Source organism: Schistocerca piceifrons, chromosome 5, assembly GCF_021461385.2.
Source record: "Schistocerca piceifrons isolate TAMUIC-IGC-003096 chromosome 5, iqSchPice1.1, whole genome shotgun sequence".
NCBI lineage: Eukaryota > Metazoa > Arthropoda > Insecta > Orthoptera > Acrididae > Schistocerca > Schistocerca piceifrons.
Window position 1 is genome coordinate 330303084 of NC_060142.1, and position 21476 is coordinate 330324559.

The window sequence follows — 21476 nt, forward strand, 5'->3', positions numbered from 1 at the left end:
ACTTAAACCTAACTAACCTAAGGGCATCACACACATCCTTGCCCGAGGCAGGATTCGAACCTCCAACCGCTGCGGTCGCGCGGTTCCAGACTGTAGCGCCTAGAACGGCACGGCCACCCCGGCCGGCTAAATTACTTAGTGGGTTTGGGTAAAAATAAGTCACCTCTGTAGGTTAAAGCAAAAATCCAGAGAAGCAGGTCAATAACATGGATGAGCACGACAGCCGAAGCGGCAAAGTTATAAACTCACGTCGTCACGAAGCGGAGGGACCAGGAGCGTAAATAATGTCCATGGAGCAGAAAGGCAAAGAAACCACGGTCTAGATGGCCCAGTTACTTCATAGAATAGTTATGGGCTTGTAGTTTGTGTGACCAGACACTATGGAGTGGTAAAACATGTACGCACCAAGTCAGGTTTATTTATACAAACAAACCTGAATTTAATCAATGAGGTCACAGTCTTGCACCCACCATCTGTGAGAAGAAATCTATGGAAGTTCACAAGCGATGTGGTTCTACAAGAAGCTAACAGGAGAGCTGGCCTCCATTAAGGGCGGCCCTGCCGCTGGCTCAAGTCTGAAGCTGTAGACTTAGGGACTTCCAGTCAGTGTGTCACCGGCAGGCCTACTTCCAGCTGCTACCAGTCTTCTGCACAGGACAGCAGTTTCAGAGTAGTGTGGTGCAGCCGCTCGACCACCTCTGCCTGTGCGGGCATACTGTTACCGTACGCGACAGGTCGTACGTGTGGGCGGTCTCCTGCGGAGGGCTGTCTTTCTCCACAACGCCCATGGCGGTGTTCCGTGACCTCCGGAGCATCCCGCCCTCAGTTGGAAAGCTGGGCTCCGATGGCACACTCGCTGCCACACACAACTCATGTCACTGTTCCTGCTGAGCTGCTGGCGTCACAGCAGGACGTAGGCCAACTGCTACATTAGGAGTGCATTGCCGTCACAGAGCGTCACTTCGCACGCTGCAGCTTATTTTCCCACAAAATGTGTGACTGCTATTGGTGACTGTCTGAGAAACCATCGGTAATCTTCCTGACAACAACCTACAGTTTTAATTCAGCCCTTCCATTGTAAAGGTCAACCACCACAGGACGCTACAACTAGAAGGACGTTACCAAATCCATTTACGCACTACCTCGAAAGTGGACAATACTGTTAGTTAATTGTTTTAAACAAATAATCTGGGGTATATGATGATGGTTTCCACTGAAATTTGTATTCTGTTGTATAAACCGGTGTTATCATCGCATCCGCAAACCACCTCACTGTGAAGTATTATACACCGAAGCGCCAAAGAATCTGGTATAGCTATACATACTCAAATAGATATGGAAACAGGCAAAAGACGCCGCTGCGGTCGGCAACGCCTATATAGCAAGTGTTTGGCGCAGTTGTCAGATCGGTTACTGCTGCTGCAATGGCAGGTTATCAAGATTTAAGTGAGTTTGAACGTGGTGCTATGTTCGGCGCAAGAGCGATGGGACACAGTATTCCCGAGATAGCGATGAAGTGGGGATTTTACCGTAGGACCATTTCACGAATGTACCGTGAATATCAGGAATCCGGTAAAACATTGAAACTCGGACATACCTGCGGCCGGAAAAAGATCCTGCAAGAATGTTACCAACGACAACTGAAGGGAATCGTGCAGCGTGACAGAAGTGCTACCCTTCGGTAAATTGCTGCATATTTCAATGGTGGGCCATCAACAAGTGTCGGCGTGCGAACCATTCAACTAAACATCATCAAAATGGCTCTGAGCACTATGGGACTTAACTACTGAGGTCATCAGTCCCCTAGAATTTAGAACTACTTAAACCTAACTAACCTACGGACAATACACACATCCATGACCGAGGCAGGATTCGAACCTGCGACCGTAGCTGTCGCGCGGCTCCAGGCTGTAGCGCCTAGAACCGCTCGGCCACTCCGGCCGGCCTAAACATCATCGATATGGGTTTTCCGAGCCGAAGACCCACTCTTGTACCCTTCATGACTTCACGACACAAAGCTTTACCCCTCGCCTGCGCCGCCAACACCAACACTAGACTGGTGATGACTGGAAACATTTTGCCTGGTCGGACGAGTCTCGTTTCAAATTGTGTCGAGCGGATGAACGTGTACGGGTATGAATCCGTGGGCCCTACATGTCAGCAGGGGACTGTTCAAGGTAGTGGAGGCTCCGCAATGGTGTGGGGCGTGTGCTGTTGCAGTGATATTCGACCCCTGATCCGTCTAGATAAGACTCTGATAGGTGACACGTACGTAAGCACCATGTCTAGTCACCTGCATCCATTGATGACCATTATGCATTCCGACGGACTTGGGCCAATACAGCTGGGCATCCGATGGTCCACACGTCCAGAATTGCTACAGAGTGGCTCAAGGAACACTCTTCTGAGTTTAAACACTTCCGCTGGCCACCAAACTCTCCAGACACGACCATTATTGAGCATATCAGGCATGCCTTGCAGCGTGCTATTCAGGAGAGATCTCTGTCCCCTGGTACTCTTACGGATTTATGGATAGCCCTGAAAGATTCATGGTTTCAGTTCCCTCCAGCACTACTTCAGACATTAGTCGAGTCCACGCCACGTCGAGTTGTGGCAATTCTGCGTACTCGCCGGGGCCGTACTTGATATTAGACAGGTGTGCCAGTTTCTTTGGCCCTTCAGTGTAGTGTCACAAGGAAGCCTAAAATGTTTCACACCAATTTTTTACACCTATGACTACTGCATGACTGTTTCTCGACGCCATCGAAAACTTTTTACACCTATGACGTATAGTCGACGTGTCATGTACCTTCTATACTCGGATGGTGGATTTATACATAGTGATTACAGTAAAAGCGATGTAAGAAAGCAGCAATCCTGCAGTCGTACCAACCTGACGCCGGTGGTGAGCGTGGCGTCGCCGTGCCGCCAGACGACTGCCTCGTGCGGGCCCTGCAGGCGCGTCGCGACGCACGTCAGCTCGACGGCGCTGCCCGCCTTGTAGTAGCGCTCGCTCACCAGGTGGCCCTTCTCGTCCGTCACGCTAACCTCGGGCGCTGCAAAACACAGACACGCACGTTTCAGACCGCGCCAGCTGGACGACAGTGCTTGCTATGTTGTACCTCACAACGAGACCGATCTCACCACCTTCCCACACTCTCAATGGGATCCTTAAGTACTGAGATACATGGACCAGAGGGCTCGCAGTGTTGAAGCACACAAGGTGGCCAATGTTACCTGCAGCACTTACGGCGGTATCTGTAAGAAACAGACAAACATGACACCAAGCGTTAGCTCAACGCTGGTACATGCCTTTATGAAAAGCTAGATCAGCGGATGGCACTTCATGTTCACCATGTACTGTATCAGTTACTTTTCAGCAGGACTCAAAAAGGTGGCGTTGCCGTACCTCTAAATCATCCTGCTCACTTAAAAGCCCTTGCAGCCCATCTGATCAGTTCCCATTGGGCCCTGAAAAATACGCATTTCAGCCCACTACATCTATTTTCAAGGACGTAAGTCAAATCTTTACTAAGGCTTATCTTAAAGTGTTTTGCTATCAGTTATGATAGCAAAAGTATTAGCCGCTAATGACTCGGCATTTGCATCAGTAGGGCGATAGGTAACGAGTGTCCAGGAGGTGCAGAAACCAACCCTTGATGTGTGAACTACACTTCGCAAAATGGGCACTGTCAACATTCAAGAAATGTTCAAAGCACACCATTAACAGGCACCATGGTCACCGAATGAAAAATGGCGTGCCACAGTGATGACAAAAGTTCGCACCATCAGGATCGAAGGCGAACTCCTTAGGTGTTACAGACCGTGCAATTATCCACACTTAAAGAAATATGTTGATCTAACGGGATGATAAGAAATGATGGAATGTGGTAACATGCAACCGATTGCGAAACAGTCAGTCGTGGGGCTTATCGTGAAGCTGGCAGCCTTTAACGCGTAGCTGCAGATAGTGCAATAACACGTTTTATAACCAAGGAAAAAAACAAACATCGGGAGGCTGAATCTCTGTGTTGGTTCCAGCTGATATGAATTTCAATGTCACAGACTTTTCAGGAGAGGCAGTTTGTTCTAAATGAATATGGTTTTTATACGCAGTTTAGGAATCAAACAAAAGATAGTTAATTAACCAGATATTGGCCAAAAGCAGCGTTCATACCAGAGTTGTTTCCCTTACACCCGTTTTCCCACTCTTGCTCGCTGTGACGTAAATATTAATTACTGTCCTAGCAAATAACACACACAAGAAAGAACCATAGGGGACAGAGCACCTCAAACTTCTCGCAGCACAATTGATAACTTTCCAGCTAATTTACCATCCTGCCGGCCACGGTGGCCGAGCGGTTCTAGGCGCTTCAGACCGGAACCGCGCGACTACTACGGTTGCAGGTTCGAATCCTGACTCGGGCATGGATGTGTGTGGTTTCCTTCGGTTAGTAAGGTTTAAGTAGTTCTAAGTTCTAGGGGACTGATGACCTTAGATGTTACGTCCCATAGTGCTCAGAGTCATTTGAACCATCCTGATTAACAATCGGCATAATTTACAATAATGCATGCAATAAGTCATTGATGTACAACTAATATACAGGGTTCCTTTCATATGCAATTCCTCTTCAAATGCTGATTGGTAGGAGTTGAAAGCAACTCCCTTACTGAACGTTAAGATAAGTTTGCTTATATCATCTACAAATTTTATGGCCTATTCCGCAGTTTGCTTTGCATTGTCTAGTTGACGCTTCGTTTGAAATATCGTTACCTTAAGTCTTCCTACTCTATAGCACTGTTAGAAGCTATGCAACCATCCACTGCCCCCCTTGAAATCGTTGTAACCCATGTCTCCTGCAGTTTTATGCGCATAATGTAGTAGATCACTATCAAGAACACCCTGTAAGTTGCATCGAGCATCCTTGAAACGCACAAACACCATTTCTTGCAAGAAGTGCGCCATGTCCTCCCTTGAATGCTGCTAGTTTCTCTTATGCACTACACGCTCATATTGCTGCGGACTTACAAGAAATCTGTTCATAATTGCTTCTTACTATACTGCGAATGATCTTCCATGTACGTAGTTATGTTTAGTACCTGCACCTTGGACAATGTTTATCCTTTGCTATATTTCAATGGAGATGGGGTTTGTAGAGCACTGTCCGACAAGGACGATCAACTACATGGCTCGACACCGGTTTCAGTATCACTTTCAATTGTTAAGCACTTATCGTCATAGTACTCCTCATGTACGTTGTCTGCACAGTCGAGCGTTGTGTGGCGCCACACATGCTACTCAATGTTTGTAGAAAAGCTAATCTTTCACCTGTACTTATTACTGAATCCGAGAAATACCTTGGGTTACTTTCTGATCAAATGTTAACTTCGGCAATTGTTGTTGCACATATAATGCCACTTTCGCTTCGTTTGTTGTTGCAATTGCTCTGCTTTGTATCAACAATATTAGCATTACAGCACTGTTGCGAGTTAATCGTCGACCAGAATCGTGCTGTGCTCACTATTGGATACCGCCGGTCCCGCCATCTGTTGCCATTGTCAGCCCATATTGTGGTTGCATGGTAGACAAATGTGGGCATCGAGTGCCATAAAGATCGCACACAAGAGATTCCTTGATAGTAACCAGATCTCCTTTCTGATCAGTAACTTTTGCTTCTTGTGCTTGCAATGACGAGATACTTGTCGTATGAAAGAAGTGTACGATACCAGAACTAATTACGTATAATTCTACAGGCTACAGAAACAATGGGGCAAGAAAACTCTTGTTTATGGCGGGTTTGTGAAAAGGTGAGCCCTTGTATTACACTCAAAGAGAACTGCTGATTGCAAGAGCCAAGGTTACTATGATCCCTGATAAAACAGGGGAAATCAGAGCTCTCACGGAAATATATAGGTGTTCGTTCTTTTCGCACGCTGTACGACATTGGAATAATAGAGAATTGTGAAGGTGGTTTGATGAACCCTCTGCAGGGCACTTAAATGTGATTTTCAGAGTATCCATGTAGATAGATGTAGGTGTAGACCCTGCTTAATAATGTTTTGACTCACTTTTGGATCGTAATACAGCGCCATTTGTGTAATTTACGGGCCGGTGGTCTGCGGACGAGTGTCTGGCGTCCGATAGCGTTCCAGACGTCTTCCATCTGGCACAGTTCCTTTCGTTCGTGAGCAAGGTTCAAAGTATTCTTCAATATGCACCTAAAACTCCTGTGCCACTACTCTGACCTTATGAACCGTATAGATATCTTGTTGAAAAAGGTCATGTAGCCACGTACGTGGTCTGCAGTAATGATCGCGTAGTCCACAGCATTAGTAGAGCCTTAGATTACTACACAAGTTCCATGGAAACCTAGGTTAATGACTCCCACAGCAAAATGTTACCCTCATCGATCGGCTTCCGTTGTGTAGTGCAGGTTTCAAGCAGCTATAAGCCTGGGTAACGGTATAAACTAACTAGTATCAGAAGAAACGTGATACGCCCACCAGGTGACATTCCTTCATTGATCCGGGCCCAGTCTTCATCACCACGTGCCTTACGCCATTGTAACTGATGGTATTATTGGGTGAGCATGGGAATATGTAAGGGATTTCGGCGTCGGGACCCATGTACGCTGAACCGTGTGTTCCAAACATATCTGCCTGTACCAGTATTTTCTCTGTCCTCCGATCCGCTGCAGATCGGCTTTGTTTTGCAGAGCGGACAAGCCTCCTACGTTCCCGTTATATGGTGAGATTTTCACGTTCAGCATATTGTTGCCGACTAGTGGTTTCCCTCAACCACTTTCCATAGACGCTCACGACAGTAGCAAGTCAACAGTCAACAAACTTTTCCGTTTCCAGGATGCTCATTCCCATGCACTGGGCCATATGAATTCGTCTTTGACATTTGTGATCGCGTGCACCAGTTGAATCGGTCTTAGGCTCAATAATTGCTAATACAATATAATATATAATATCAGAAAACTAATTTTCAAGTTGTTCAAATACAACTCGTTTGAAAAGACATTAGCAGGTTCGAGTTAGCAGTCTGTTTGTTGACAGTGCGTCCACGAGAGTATCGAGTTTTGGATAACCGCATTTATGCCATTGTTGACAATAATTCAAATATCAGTCCAAACATCATACTAAATTGTATTTTGCTTATCTGTAAGCTTAAATCAGCACTAAACACATCTCCAAGTAAAGATAGTCATGAAGTCTGCAGCAGAACGTAACTGCGATTGCTGGACTGTACGTGTAAGTGGCGACGTTGATTCAGTTGCCGAATGCAAACGATTTTTTTTACTATTTTAAAATCATAGCTGAGGGACATTCTACGACAACCCAGTGTGCACACCAAAGAGTTGAAGAAGAAATTATCTTTTAACTGGTACTAACGCAGCACTTATTACCAGATGCATTTACTCATCAGGATAAGTAACAATCCTTTTATGTATGACTTCTTGGAACTCAGCCATCAGTGACAGATAAACCTTTGCTGGTTACGGAATATTGTGGCACTGTCGCCATACTAGGACGTCGCCAGGCATTGAATTGGTCGTTGGCGTGGCTACCGACCACACGATCTGTACAATGCGCATTATCAGCGAGTAAAATCGCAGCCATGTCACAGGTGTTTGACTAGTGGGACACTCCATCTCTGATTTCGTGGATACATTTGGTATTTCTCGTGACATCATGCTAAGTCTACACCGTGAACCCCTGATTCGGGGTACACCGCTGCAGCAAAATTCAACTGGGCAGCCACATACAGTGACAGGCAACACGGTACTCTGTTGTTGCTTGTTATAACGGACAGACGGATCGTAGAGTACATAAATCATTTGCCATGTAATTGTATTGTACTGTATGTTAACCGGGGGCCTATAAACGACAGAGAGGCTCCGTCCCCGCCGCAGTCCACTTCACCCCTCCGTCGCCCCACAGCAAACCCAGGGTTATTGTGCCGTTCGGCCGCGGTGGACACCTCCCCCTTCCCCCCCCCCCCCCCCCCCAGGAACGTCTCACATGAGACGAGTGTAACCCCCATGTTTGCGTGGTAGACTAATTGTGGTGTACGCATACGTGGAGAAATTGCTTGCGCAGCAATCGCCGAAATAGTGTAGCTAAGGCGGAATAAGGGGAACCAGTCCGCATTCGCTGAGGCAGATGGGAAACCGCCTAAAAGCCATCCACAGACTGGCCGGCTGACCGGATCTCGACACAAGACCGCCGGGCGGATTCGTGCCGGGGACCAGGCGCTCCTTCCAAGTCCGGAAAGCCGTGCGTTAGACCACACTGGTAATCGGGCGGGCCTTCCAGGTAATTACTGGACAATATATTGTCGAACCAAGTGCTAATGTTAGCTAGTATATCTCGAGGATGTCTCTCCAAACACTCGTCAGCAGCATTTTCTGTGGTGTTTAAGCAGATATTTGCAATTCAGTTTTTCCATTGAGTAGTTGGAATCGGTCAAAATCAATAGCGCTCTTCATGTCTTAGATGCCGACGGAAAGCGTCTGTTTGTTACCCGTTACTAACAAAATAATTTTTAAAGCGGAAATTTACGTGCCCATTCGATAGCGCGATTCTAGGTTAGTCTAGTGTGCCATTTGCTTTACTGACATTTATGAACAGGGACAGTAAAACACGTAGAATAAACAACACTGCAGAACCGACTCAGTAGCGACGCATACTTGGCGAAAGGTGACCACCATGGGTGAGGGCAGTGCTGCCGCTGCTGAAGTACAGTTTATTGTTTTAGTTTTATTGTCCCATTTAACACATAACGATAGCAAAAATATCGCACTATACCAACCTGCGACCATTTTATTGAACTGACATGTAAAATTCTGCTTTACAAATCATTTTGTTTGGGACGGGAACCATATCGACGCTTTCCGTGCACACTGGGTTTCCCACGAAAGACGTGATGTTCACTATTTGTTTCGACTGACTCCACCTACACAATACGAAAACGAAATAGTAAATATCTCCTGGTACATCAAAGAAAATTTGCCTGACTTCTCTTAGGACAAGTGCCTTGTATATACCTGACCATCAGAATTGCAACATCCTAAAACATAGCGTCCAACGAAGATAAAACTGATATTTCGTGTAGTAAATGTATGTGTACGCAAACTGTTAGAATTTGAGTACAACTATACAAACTAGCCAGTGTTGCCATCTTCATTTTGTATATAAGGAAAGATTTTGCAGAGAGATTCTTATTCAAAGGTGGAATATGTAGATGGTCTGTTTGTGATAAGAAGGTGTCATTCTTCTTGTAAGAAGAAAAAGAAGAGAAAATGCCTTTGACCAATCGAGACAACGTTTTATCATTCCGCGATATTGCTGTTAGAGTCTGCAGGGGTCCCGTGACTGTCACGCTAATCAATCAACGAGTTCAGGATGAGCATTCAAAACAGCAGGAGTGGCCAGCGTGGCACATTGCTGGTTCGGTCATGCAGGATCATAGCGCCACGAAACATGTCTTAAGTCAGTAAATAATTGCGATCAAATTAGTCCCCCCCACCATCCCCCCCCAACCCCAGGGACTGCATGAAGACGTATGGGGCACAATACTTCAGTCGTAGATTCGTCTGTAAAAGGGCCTCGTGGGACGTCCTCACCAAAATGGTGTGGGAAACAGAGGTCAAACCTACAGTTCAAAGCTGCATGTCAGAGCATCCAAAGGGGCCGCAGTACCAGCTACATACTAGTGTTACAACATGCCGATTACTGTAGCAGCTTTGACAAAGACTTTTTCTCCGATGTAACGAGGGAGTTGAACACGACACTAATGCAGAGAGTACGTTCCACTTGCAGAACTCAATGGGGGAAGTTGATGACAGACGTCCACTTACTCACGACAGCAAGAAGGCGTAGTCAACATTAAAGAATTTATCCAACGACCCTCACGAACACTTTCAATTTAGGAACGTCACTGCAAATTAAATCGCACATCAAATTCTGAATAACGGGAAGTGAAGCAGAAAGAATCGGAAGACTATTGATAAGGTAACACTAATACAAAATCAGAAACTGGTAGCATCAGTCGCCACATCGTAACAAAAGAGATCACTAATTCCATCCGAATTTTGAAAGACGGCATAGCTGTTGTGGTAGACAATGTACATTTAGAATCGCTAAAACACCTTGACAAAAGAGGTACTGACTGGCTCACCCAAATTTTCAACAAAGTGTCTGGAAACGTTCAATATTTCGTAGCTCTGGGTACACGCTGATGTTGCCTCTCTACCAAAACCGGAAAGCTGCCAGACGACCCGAAAAAGTTTCGGCCATTATGTTTATTCTGTCATCCATTCAAGCTATTTGAACCACTCAGAGGAGATAAGCTCATTAGAGAGCAAGTCAACTTCCAACCTGGGCGGTCTGCGCAGGCCTAATCTGAATCTTACCCTGTATATCGAGGACGGCTTCGAAAATGGTCTTGTCAGCGGTGTTGGCTTTTGTTGACCTGAGTGCGGCCTACTACATGGTAAACATCAGGAAAATTCTCTCACAAGTGCACAACACAGCGAAAATTGCGGCTTTATGAAGATCAAGCTGCTTATCAAGAACAGTGGTCAGCGCTCTTCATGTCTGTGACAAATATGCTAACTGAAAGTTACAGCTCTACCCCTAAATAAATAGGATTTATTCTCCGCAGGGGTCTGACATTCAAGGTACATTGTGACAGTGTTAGAAGGAAGGTCGCAGTACGAAATCATATCTTTAAAAAGCCAAAGCACAAGTTGGGGAACAGGCCCTAACGTACTTCGGACTTTGTCTCCAACCCCGTGCTATTCGGTGGGAGAATTTGTTTCCACTGTGTGGTACCAATCCTGCCGCTCGAAGCAGGTTGATATTGCTCTTCACCAAAATTAGCGCCAGATGACAAGAAGCTTGACACCATCCCCAGTCTAGAAGGTCCAGGTTCTGGCCGGATTAGATCCACCTAATATAGTCGGACAGGGAGAGCGAAATCCGAAAGGAGCACTGATGATAGACACCCACTTCATGTGTATGAAACTGTTGTGCGACGTTTGCGTAGCAGGAAAGGCTTCATCTCAAGCATCTTCCCCTCACTGAAATCAAAGACCCAGGAGAGGCTTCAATGCTGGCAGTAAATAGCTGAAAGTGTTTGGACACCACCGAAAGAGAGCTACCGCAGGAATTACCCTGTCACAGTCAACAAGGTGATCTCTTATTCGACTTGTCCGAAGTCAAACCGCCATGTTTAACTGGGGCCTCTGCGACAAATAGGATGTGTCCTTTGCGTGTGATGTTGAGCAGACAATGATCCATTTCCTTCACTGTTCTGCCTATTCCATCTCCTCTGGCATCGTGACGCAGGAGAATATGGCATTAGGAAGTTCAAAAGTAGTACACTTTGCTGAGGCAGTACACTTCATTTAAATGGTTGCGACCGATACGCTAAGAAGAAAATAGGTGGATGGTGTTTGCAAGATTCATTTTAGGATAAATCCATGTACTACCGACAACTATGTACTCCTTTTGAACAATTTCAGCCATTTGAACGGAGCCACATTGTAGGTCTGCAGAAAGCTGGGTCGACGTATGGACTGATTGCTGCGCATGCTGGGAACAATGTATTGGTGATGTCTTGATGCTTTCCACAGTGGTCTGCGGTACATTTTCACACTTGTTGACCAACTTTAGAATATCCACCTAGAGCAGATGCACGTTAAGACCGATACATCGTGCTAACTGTGGTGCCCAACTGAACATCATCCAGGGACGAAATCCTGGAACATGTTCCGTCACCTGTACCGTGGGCCATTGGGAAGCTAGCAGCAGGCGATTGATATCACATGTGCCTCTGGCCAGCTACCACTGACAACACGACACTTTTAAGAATGGCTACTCTGCTGTCGTGAAAGACTGGAGTGGAGAGTGAGACGGAGTTCCGTCGTCTTCATTTAACAGAGTAGGTTTAGTCTGTATGCGACTGATGAACGCACACGCTTATGATGTAGATCTGATAAGGCGCCTGTTCCGGTGTGAGTTCTTCCACGAAATTTAGGTCCCATCCCAGGCTTCATGGCGTGTGTTTTGGGGAGAAGGGGGAGCATCAGTTACTCCTCTAGGTCACATTCGGTTTTCTTGTAGAGTAAAGTAACCAGTGTCCGCTACACTACGCTTGATGTTATTCCGTTGCCACTGCCATATCATCTACATCTACATCCATACTCCGAAAGCCACCTGACGGTCGCAAGTGTTATGCATGTTTTTAGCAGAACAGTGCACGTCGAGATACGGCTGCTGCTCCGACGCAAAGTGCTCTATGTGATGGGCAAACTGCCTTGGCCATCAAGATCACCGTATCTCTCTCCAACTGAAGACATATGGGACACTGGAGCGGGAACGTACTCGTCCTCCAGGGCCTGCTAAAATCGTTGCTGAATTGCAGCAAAAGGCTCAAGATACTTGAGAAAATTTGTCGCTGTATGTTGAATTTTTTTCGGAAGTGTTTGATTCATGAACAACATGGAAAGTCTTAACTTTTTTTCGACAAAGCTGTTGTTGTTGCCAGAGGTGGTAGCTTAGTGTACTAACTAAGTTTCACGTCTTGAATAACTCTCTTATCTCGTACAATTTTTATCAGGTATTCCTTCTATGCACCGTAAATACTATCTCGTTACTTACTATCCTTCTTGATGTTGTAATGTTGACAGTCAGCAGCGTTCGTACCAACACCCCAAAGATGACCCGTGTTTACCCTACTACACTCCACTATGCGTAAGTTCAGTGGGATTGTAAGGAGACCATAATTCCTACAGAAAGAAACGAATAGTACTGTCAGTGAGTTCAGTGGATATTTCTATTACGGGGTGAGGAGCTACGTCTAGGCAGTGAAGTACGTTAAGAACTCGCCATTGGAAAAAAAACAGTCGAGCTGCCATAGTCCATCGGTTATAGCCGACTTGTCTCACTGGCCAAACATTAAAAAATATTGACACAAATAAATATTAAAACGAAAGTCGTAGTAAGGCCTCTACAGTGCGTTTAATACTTTATAAATTAAGCGTGACAAATACATGAAAATTAATAACAGTCATACAAAATATTGATACAAGACTCGTCACTGGATAGCGAACGGCAAATGCTGCGGGGTACCATATACATGATTTCGTAGCCGGCAGGTTCGACAGAATGTTAATTAACTCTAGGACCTCATTATTTATTGTTTGTAATATTAGTAGTCAAGATCGCTTGATGTGAAATAGTCTATTTTGTGGCCAGTTTCGGCAGTAATTAGCTGTCATATTCAGACACTCAGATTACCCAAAAATGTAACTACACATCAGTCTGGTCGACTACTGAGAACATACGCCAATAAACAATTTTACATCATCGACCATGGCTACTGATGTAAATAATAGTATTATAACCGGACCGGGACTCTAACCTTGGTCCTAAGCACGTGCCCTCCAAAGGCAAAGCTCGCAGGTTCTAGTCCTCTCCCAGTACACAGTTTTAATCTGCTAGGAAGGTTCGTATCGGCGCACACTCCGCCGCAAAGAGGAAATTCATTGTGGAATACAGCATTCGAAATACATAATTTACCGTAGCTGCTACTTCTTACTGCTAATCCCAGTCGATGCTGGCTGTATTCGCCATCTCTAACCACTCACACCAAACCGTTTATCGCCAACAAAACCGGAACTGATTGCCAGCTGTCGGAAATACACTTAAACGCCACCTCTGTAAGTTGACTGTTTAGGTTTTTATGTTGAAATATTCGCTATTGTAGTGTTGAGCAGTTGGATGTGAACAGCGCGTAGCGTTGCGCAGTTGGAGGTGAGCCGCCAGCAGTGGTGGATGTGGGAAGGGAGATGTCAGAGTTTTGAGAGCGGACGATCTGGACGTGTATCTGTCAGAAAAACGAAATTTGTAAGACTGGATGTCATGAACTGATATATATATATATATATAATGACTTTTGAACGCTATTAAGGTAAATACATAGTTTGTTCTCTAACAAAATCTTTCATTTGCTAACTATGCCTATCAGTAGTTAGTGCCCTCAGTAGTTAGAATCCTTTATTTAGCTGGCAGTACTGGCGCTCGCTGTATTGCAGTAGTTCGAGTAACGAAGATTTTTGTGAGGTAAGTGATTCATGAGAGGTATAGGTTATTGTTAGTCACGGCCATTCTTTTGTAGGTATTATTGAAAGTCAGATTGCGTTGAGCTAAAAATATTGTGCGTCAGTTTAATGTTGATCAAAATAAGTAAAGAAAGAGATGTCTGAGTACGTTCAGTTCTGCTCAGCTGTTTGAAAATCAAATAACGTAAGGGGTTTACCAGCACAGTAATTCTTAATTTTCCAAAGAGGACGTTTCAGCTCTAGTCTAGTTACTAGCGAAAAGAAAGACATTCACTCCTATAATTGCCGTAAGCAGCATCGGTCTTGGAGTAAGAGACGCTCCGGATATTGAAAAAGAAGAGCCTTTCCTTTGAGAAAGAGACTGGAACAACACGAGAAAGAGATGGAGATTGGCGACCAGTGTTCCATAAAAATGCAGATCGCTATCACGTTTTTGGCCTGTGACAGTTCTGAAGACGTTAGTAACTTAAGCACATTTCTGTTACGATGAAACGTGGTGGGAATAACAGCCACCCTTCTTGTGCTGCTCATTTTGCTCCCATTTTCTTTATTTTCCTGCCTTTTTTGCCATCTGTGATGTACCGCTGGCCTGTGCATGGATGGAATGCGTTATTCCACGGCACTTATTAGCTCATTCATAGAGAGAACAAGGTAACAAAAAGAAAAAAACAATCGTGAAGACGAACCAAAAGAGCAAGATACGTGTGTTTTAATGCAATAAAACGTGAATATGTGTCAGGGAACATGGTATACATTATCTAATATTGGTAGACCTACAGTCCGTTGTAAATACCCTACTTTGTCGTCCCAGGCTTCATTTGCCAAATCTGTGATACGTTCTTCAAAAATTACGCAAATAAGTTTAAAGAAAATACATCGTAACGGATGTTGGATGCGTTAAGTATGTAGAGATGAAAACCTTAACGAGAAACAGGAAAACACAGTTGAAGGACAGATCACTCAAAAAAATGTTATGTGACTGTCAGAATTCATCCTATTTGTATTTCATACACGTTGCTCTTCACGGGGCGTCCGCAACTGGTACCCAATGTCAGTGACAAAACTTGCTACAATTGCTAAAATTATTTATTTCTAGAAAAGGGAGCACCACCTGGTTTCAGGACATATGTCCCATCTTCAGGTGCACATTAAAATGTGAGTCCATGAGGGTTGCATAATTAAGGTTAAAATAGGTCAACATATTTTAACTTATTTTAACCTGAGTTATGCATCCTCTCACATTTTAATACGCATCTGTAGTTAGGACATATGTCCTGAAACCGGGTAGTACTTTCCTATTTTGGAAAAAGTAATTTTTATAACTTTGGGGATCATTGGATATTTGTATTTACAAGATACACGGACGAGAGAAAACATTATGACCATTGCCCATCGCGAGGTTGAATGCTGACTGATGACGTTGCAGGCATGTAACCGCGCGGGATTAGCCGAGCAGTCTAAAGCGCTGCAGTCATGGACTGTGTTGCAGGTCCCAGTGGAGGTTCGAGTCCTCCCTCGGGCATGGGTGTGTTTGTTTGTCCTTAGGATAATTTAGGTTAAGTAGTGTGTAAGCTTAGGGACTGATCAGCTTAGCAGGTAAGTCCCATAAGATTTCACACACACACAAAAAAACAAAAAATGCGGTAAGAAAAGTACGAGTCTATAAGTGCAGTAGAGGTTAAGGGCGGTTAGTTCAGGAGCTCATAAGGGCCCCAAAAGAGGAAATCTACAGACATATGAAGTCCGGAAACGGCGGAGCTTGTCGGGTAATTACAAGATACTGTCTTGATCATCTACGGAAAGTAGCTGAAGGGCGGTAAAACCAAAAGTAGGCGACTATATTCGGGACATCCACGCCTGATCATTGATCATGGAGACTTGCGAACTCGGCTAAACGGGGTAAGCTGCGATCTGTGGCAAATATGACGACAGAGTAAAGATAATTCGACCGTGGCTCGATGGAAAAGTGCCATCTTGTCACATTAACACTTTCCTTTTTTCAATTCAATAAACTTTACCAACAGCCGTACACTTTAAGATATTTTATTTTATTCTGAAAGCAACCAGTTTCGGCAATTCATTTTGCCATCTTCCGGCCCCATACGCTTTTTTTCAAATCAACGAACTTACCGTATCGATCCATAAAACTCGATATCGTGAATGCCGATTGCTGTGTAGCTGCTTCATACGAAAGCGTGATATCAACTCACCGTTCTTGTTGCGCCTGGTCAATGGTCGCGTCAGGATACTCTGTCATTCACCCGGACGACTGCTTGAAATACACAATGCGACACGATCGTACACGGGCAAGGGAGGAAGGGGTATTATGTAATGGGGATGGGGTCATTAACCAGGGTTTCCATGGCAGCTGTGATAGTAAACAAACACACCATGGCATCATGACAGCTGTGGTTTCCGTGAGTGTTATTGAGGGCTAACTGCCTCCCTCATCATCATCATCATCATCATCATTACCATCATCAAACCGGGCCTGTTTGGAAATACGCCTTAACAACCAGTCCTGTTTGCGGACCATCTTTTTGTGTTCAATCTGGTCCAGTCCTCGCCTCTTTTTTCAACAAACACCTCCACACGTTTTAGCTATGCATCCCGTGGTCTTCCTTTCAGCCGTTTCCTCGGCTCCTCATTTGATGTAGCTCCTTGGAAATTCTCTTGTTTTCCATTCTCCTTAAGTTCCCACTCCATCTTAGCCCTAATGTTTTATCCCATTCAACAAGGGTTTCTATGTCACTATTACTCTCTTTCTTTTATTCCTCATCCTGTCTGTCATTACTAGTCATATCCTACTTCTGAAGAAACTCAGTTCAAATGCCTGTAATCTGCTTACATCTCATTTGTTCATTACCCATGTTTCAGCTGCATAAGCATGTACTGGGATGTAGTAACTTCTTCACATTACTCGTTTACTTTACATTCGGGATGTCTGTGTTCCAAATCAGGCTTCTAACACTTCATGTGAATGCTTTTGCCTGTCTGCCACGTCCATTGATCTCTTTCCCACCTCCTCCATTTCCCTCTATCACTCATCCCAAGTACTTGCCACTCTATAGTTTGTTCATCTGTCCACTTCCAGTCTTTATTCCGTTAGTTGGGTTATTATGCACACAAGATCTCACGTTAGTTACATTAAATTTAATTACATACTGTCTCACACCTCCTTCCTAAGCGTCCAGCTGGTCTTGAATCTCCTCCTCCCTTTTTCCCCAGATTGTGAAATCATCCGCTAACACCATTGCTTTCATCTTGACCTCTCTAACTTTTGCTATCACTTTTGTCACTAGCTCACTCACGACCAGAGAAGGAGAGATAATAAAGCACTGTTCTGTTTCACACAACTCGTTTGCTGGAACCAAACCGTCCTTTTGTTTACCATTTTCACGCAGCTCAAACTTACACAGCGCATCTCTAATTTACTTGTAGTCTCTTCCTCCATTCCTTCTCTAGTGCTTCTTAGACCTTTCTTCTACAGACCTGCATCCCCCATACTTGATATCTTCCTTGTGGGTGGTGGAACGTTGCAGCATGATACCTGGTCGTGGCACAAGACCAGAATCGTGCTGCAGTGCTTTGAGGAACATGAAATTGATCTCACGTTGATATCAAGCCTATCAAATTGGTCTGATCTGTACCCTCCGGAACACATCTGAGACGCTATTGGTCGCAAACTCAGTGCTTATAAACCACTGGCTCTTACTGTACGGGATTGGCGTGACCTGTGCGTACACATTTGGTGTCGTCCCTCCAGAATCCATGCTAATGTACTGGGTTCCAACGGTAGACCAACACACTATTAAGCAGGTGGTGTTAATGTTTTGGCTCATCAGTATATCTCAACACTGCGTAAGTTGCGAGACCTGGCAGCTTACCGGTGACGGTGAGATAGATCCGCAGCACCCTTGGCGGGTGCGTGGCCACCTGACACTCGTAGAGTCCCTGGTCGCGCAGGCGCACGTACTCGATGCGCAGCCGCCAGTTGCCGGGGTAACGGAAGCTGAGCGTGACGCGCTGGTCGGCGCTGTACTCCTGCCGGCCCACCGTCAGCAGCTGCAGCGCGTCGTGCCGCCGGTGCAGCCACGACACCTGCCAGTGGAACACATGGAACAGTCGGGTAATCTCAGGTTTCCCACAGCGCAATTACTAAATGAAACTGTGAACTTCAGACATTAACATATAACATTATTAACTTTGCACATTTGATAAGGTCAATGGGCGAAATACTGATTTTCCCCTCAGAAGATCGCACTGGTTGCTTTGGTGAGTTATTAATGCTGTGTGAGTAGTACCAGGTGGTCATGTGAATCTCCTCCACTGATCCACGCTACGGCACTTCAGTGCTTCGTAAGTGCCCTCAGCTGTGTGGAATCAGCCCAGACAGAAGTGATCGTGTTTCGACATGCCCATAATCATAATGTGAATAATGTCACTTCATATGTTGGCGTATCAACGTGGACTGATCAACGCAGCCAGAAGAAGCTATGTAACACGGTGTAAACGCGGTGGTGGTAAGGAGGACACAATACTAGGCATCCCTAGCACGGAGAAGCAGGTGAAAGAGGTGAACACAAGCAAGACACCAGGTCCGGATGCAGTCCTAATTCAGTTTTATAGAGAGTAGTAATCTACGACACTGGTCACTAATCTAGCTTGCATTTATCACAAATCTCTCTGGCCCAGCATAAAGTCCCAAATGATTGGAAAAAACCGCAGTTGTCTCCTGTTTAGAAGAAGGGAAAAAGCACGAGCCCAAAAAATTTCAAACCAGAATACTTAACATTGGTGTGCTGCTGAATTCTTGAATATATTCTCAGTTCGAATATAATAAATTACCTATGCATCAATCAGCGTGGTGTTAGAAAGCATCGCTCGTGCGCAACTCAGATGGACCTTCTTCTCGCATGATATACAGCGAACTATGGATGATCGACAACGGCCAGATTCCCTATTTCTAGATTTCTCGAAAGCGTTCGTTAGGCTACGGCTGTTAACGAAGGTACAAACATACGAAATAGGTTATCAGATATGTGAGTGGCTCGAAGACTTCGTACCGTATAGAACACCGTCGTTTTCCTTTATATACGTGAAGTATGTGAGTGATAGAGTGAGCAGCAATCTGCTAGTCTGCTGATGATGCTGTGGTGTATAGCATTGTGTCGTCGTTGAGTGACTGTTGGAAGATACAATTTTTGTATTTGATGTGATAAATGGCAGTTTGTTTTAAATGTAGGAAAAACTAAGTTAATGTCTATACGAATTAAAAACAATCCTCTAATTTTCGAAAGCTGATTGCAGCATTAGTAGTGTGCTGCTTGACACAGTCATAGAGATTAAGTATCGAGGGGTGACGATGCAAAGCGATATGAAATGCACGAGCACGTGAGGATGGTATTGGGGAAGGTTAATAGTCCATTTCGTTTAATTGGGAGAATTTTAGAACAATGAGCTTCATCGGTAAACGAGACAGCGTATAGAGCAATAGTGCGATTGGTAGGTTCGATCAACATTTTGAGTATTACCGAGTTGCTTCATAAACTCAAACGGGAATCAATGGATGGAGGTCGACCTTCTTTTTACGGAACACTGTTGACAAAATCGAGAGAACCGAGATTTAGGGGTTAACGCCGCAACAGTCAACAAAGTGACAGCACCAAAATAACGATGTAATGAGTATCACATTGCTGTATGGCTTACACTGTAATGTATTCTTATTACATATTATTCATAGAGGCAGCTGTCAGACACAAAGCATTGGCAGCCTGAAGTCTTCCAGGTTCTGCCAATTCAGTTGCAAGGAGTATAACAGTCCGGTGGGTTATAGACAGTAAATATTGACCAATCAATTACTTTGTGAGCCGTGTTGCGGCTCGATTTGGCTCTGGCCCCGATCAGAGATACTCCACTTCATTGCTGCACGTATCTTGTCCCCAGTTGCCGTGTGGACACCAGCAGATGTGGCTGTGTGTACTTAGGGCTGGTCTGCCCTATGCAGACAGAGAATCCAACGCTTTTCGCTTAGGATACCGGGGCGGCAGTTGGTGGATGAAAAGATATTTGAACAGCAACGCACAGCTAGCAGCGCCTCTTCCTTGATGTGGAACGAACTATTGACTGGACAATTAAATGGAAGTTCGTGGTCCAAGCAACCCCTGAGTGCGCTGTACGTTATGGCACTGCTCATCCATTGTCGCTGCCAAGAGGTTGCTTCGGACTATTACATGCTGGGATTGTGCCGACGTAATCGAAACTGGTGATCATCTGCCTCTGGGAAAATCCTGTTACTGTGTTCAGACGCGCGTGTTCTTGCAACGGCCTGCCTGTGCTCTAATATTTATTTTATCCATGTCACTCTGCTTCCCCAGTGAATTAGTGTGTACATTTTAAGGATGGCAAGCGATTAGTTGTCACCTCCATTTGACTCATTTATGGCAATATCTCTTTCAAATAGGTGGAAGCAGCACGGTGCCATTTCGGTACTTTCTTACGGAAGCCACTTCATTCACCAGTTTGGTTCATTCATTTATTATTATTAAGTTTTCTCACTGTCTAATGGTGTATCAGAAGCTTCACTATTTTTTTACTCAATCAGAAGAAATGCTTTCGGAGTCTTAAATTTTGTCTAGTTAAATAAATTTTGTGTAAATTCATATTGAACATTGAGAGATTTACTGAAGGTCATTTTCGTTAAATCTAGATTTTCTTAATTCTACCTTTTGTTTTAGCGGAAACCAATCTAACATAAAGACAGTAATAACTGAGTTCAGTCCATTCGTCTGGTGATTTAATTATTGTTAATGAGTAGTTAATTTAATATAGGTGTTACTATCGTATCAAATTTCCTTTGAGAAAAAGAAGATAGGAGATAGGAAACAAAACGGCTTTGAGATATAAATGTGTTACAGTTTATTAAAAATATTACTTTCTGAGTAACCAGCCTTTGCTACTTGCTGCCCATGACTAAACACTAGAGCTTCAACCTGTGCAGAGTGTGGATGAAGCAAGGGCAGCTGCAGAGGGGTGTAGTGCAGAGGAAGGGTGTTTTAAAAGTGTCTACCCTCATTTTGGATAAACAGCTTTGCTATCTGAGAAGGAGTTGTAGGTAGCACAATTCATGGGCAGAGAACGCTGCATTATCTTATAGAAGGAAAAAAGTGGCTACTGAAAATAAGCGGTACCTATTCTCTCTTTGACTGATTAGTTAATGGTTTAATAAAACCTACAACAAGTAAATATCACTTACCTCTTGTTGCTTTTGAAATTAAACTTTTGAGACAACGTTCTCTTTCATTCTAGTTAGGTTAGACATAATAGCTAATACTTGAATTC

The 21476-nt window shown here is 44.5% G+C and overlaps 1 protein-coding gene across 1 annotated transcript in view; it reads right to left on the minus strand.

The window, feature by feature from the left end:
- LOC124798972 (protein turtle homolog A-like) overlaps positions 1-21476 on the minus strand; it is a 188664-nt gene that overhangs the window by 24067 nt on the left and 143121 nt on the right. Inside the window, exons 4-5 of the mRNA XM_047262508.1 lie at positions 18023-18236; positions 2894-3056 (exon numbers count right to left, since the gene is read on the minus strand). Of these exons, the coding sequence (XP_047118464.1) occupies positions 2894-3056; positions 18023-18236 (377 nt within the window). The remainder of the gene's footprint in view (positions 1-2893; positions 3057-18022; positions 18237-21476) is intronic.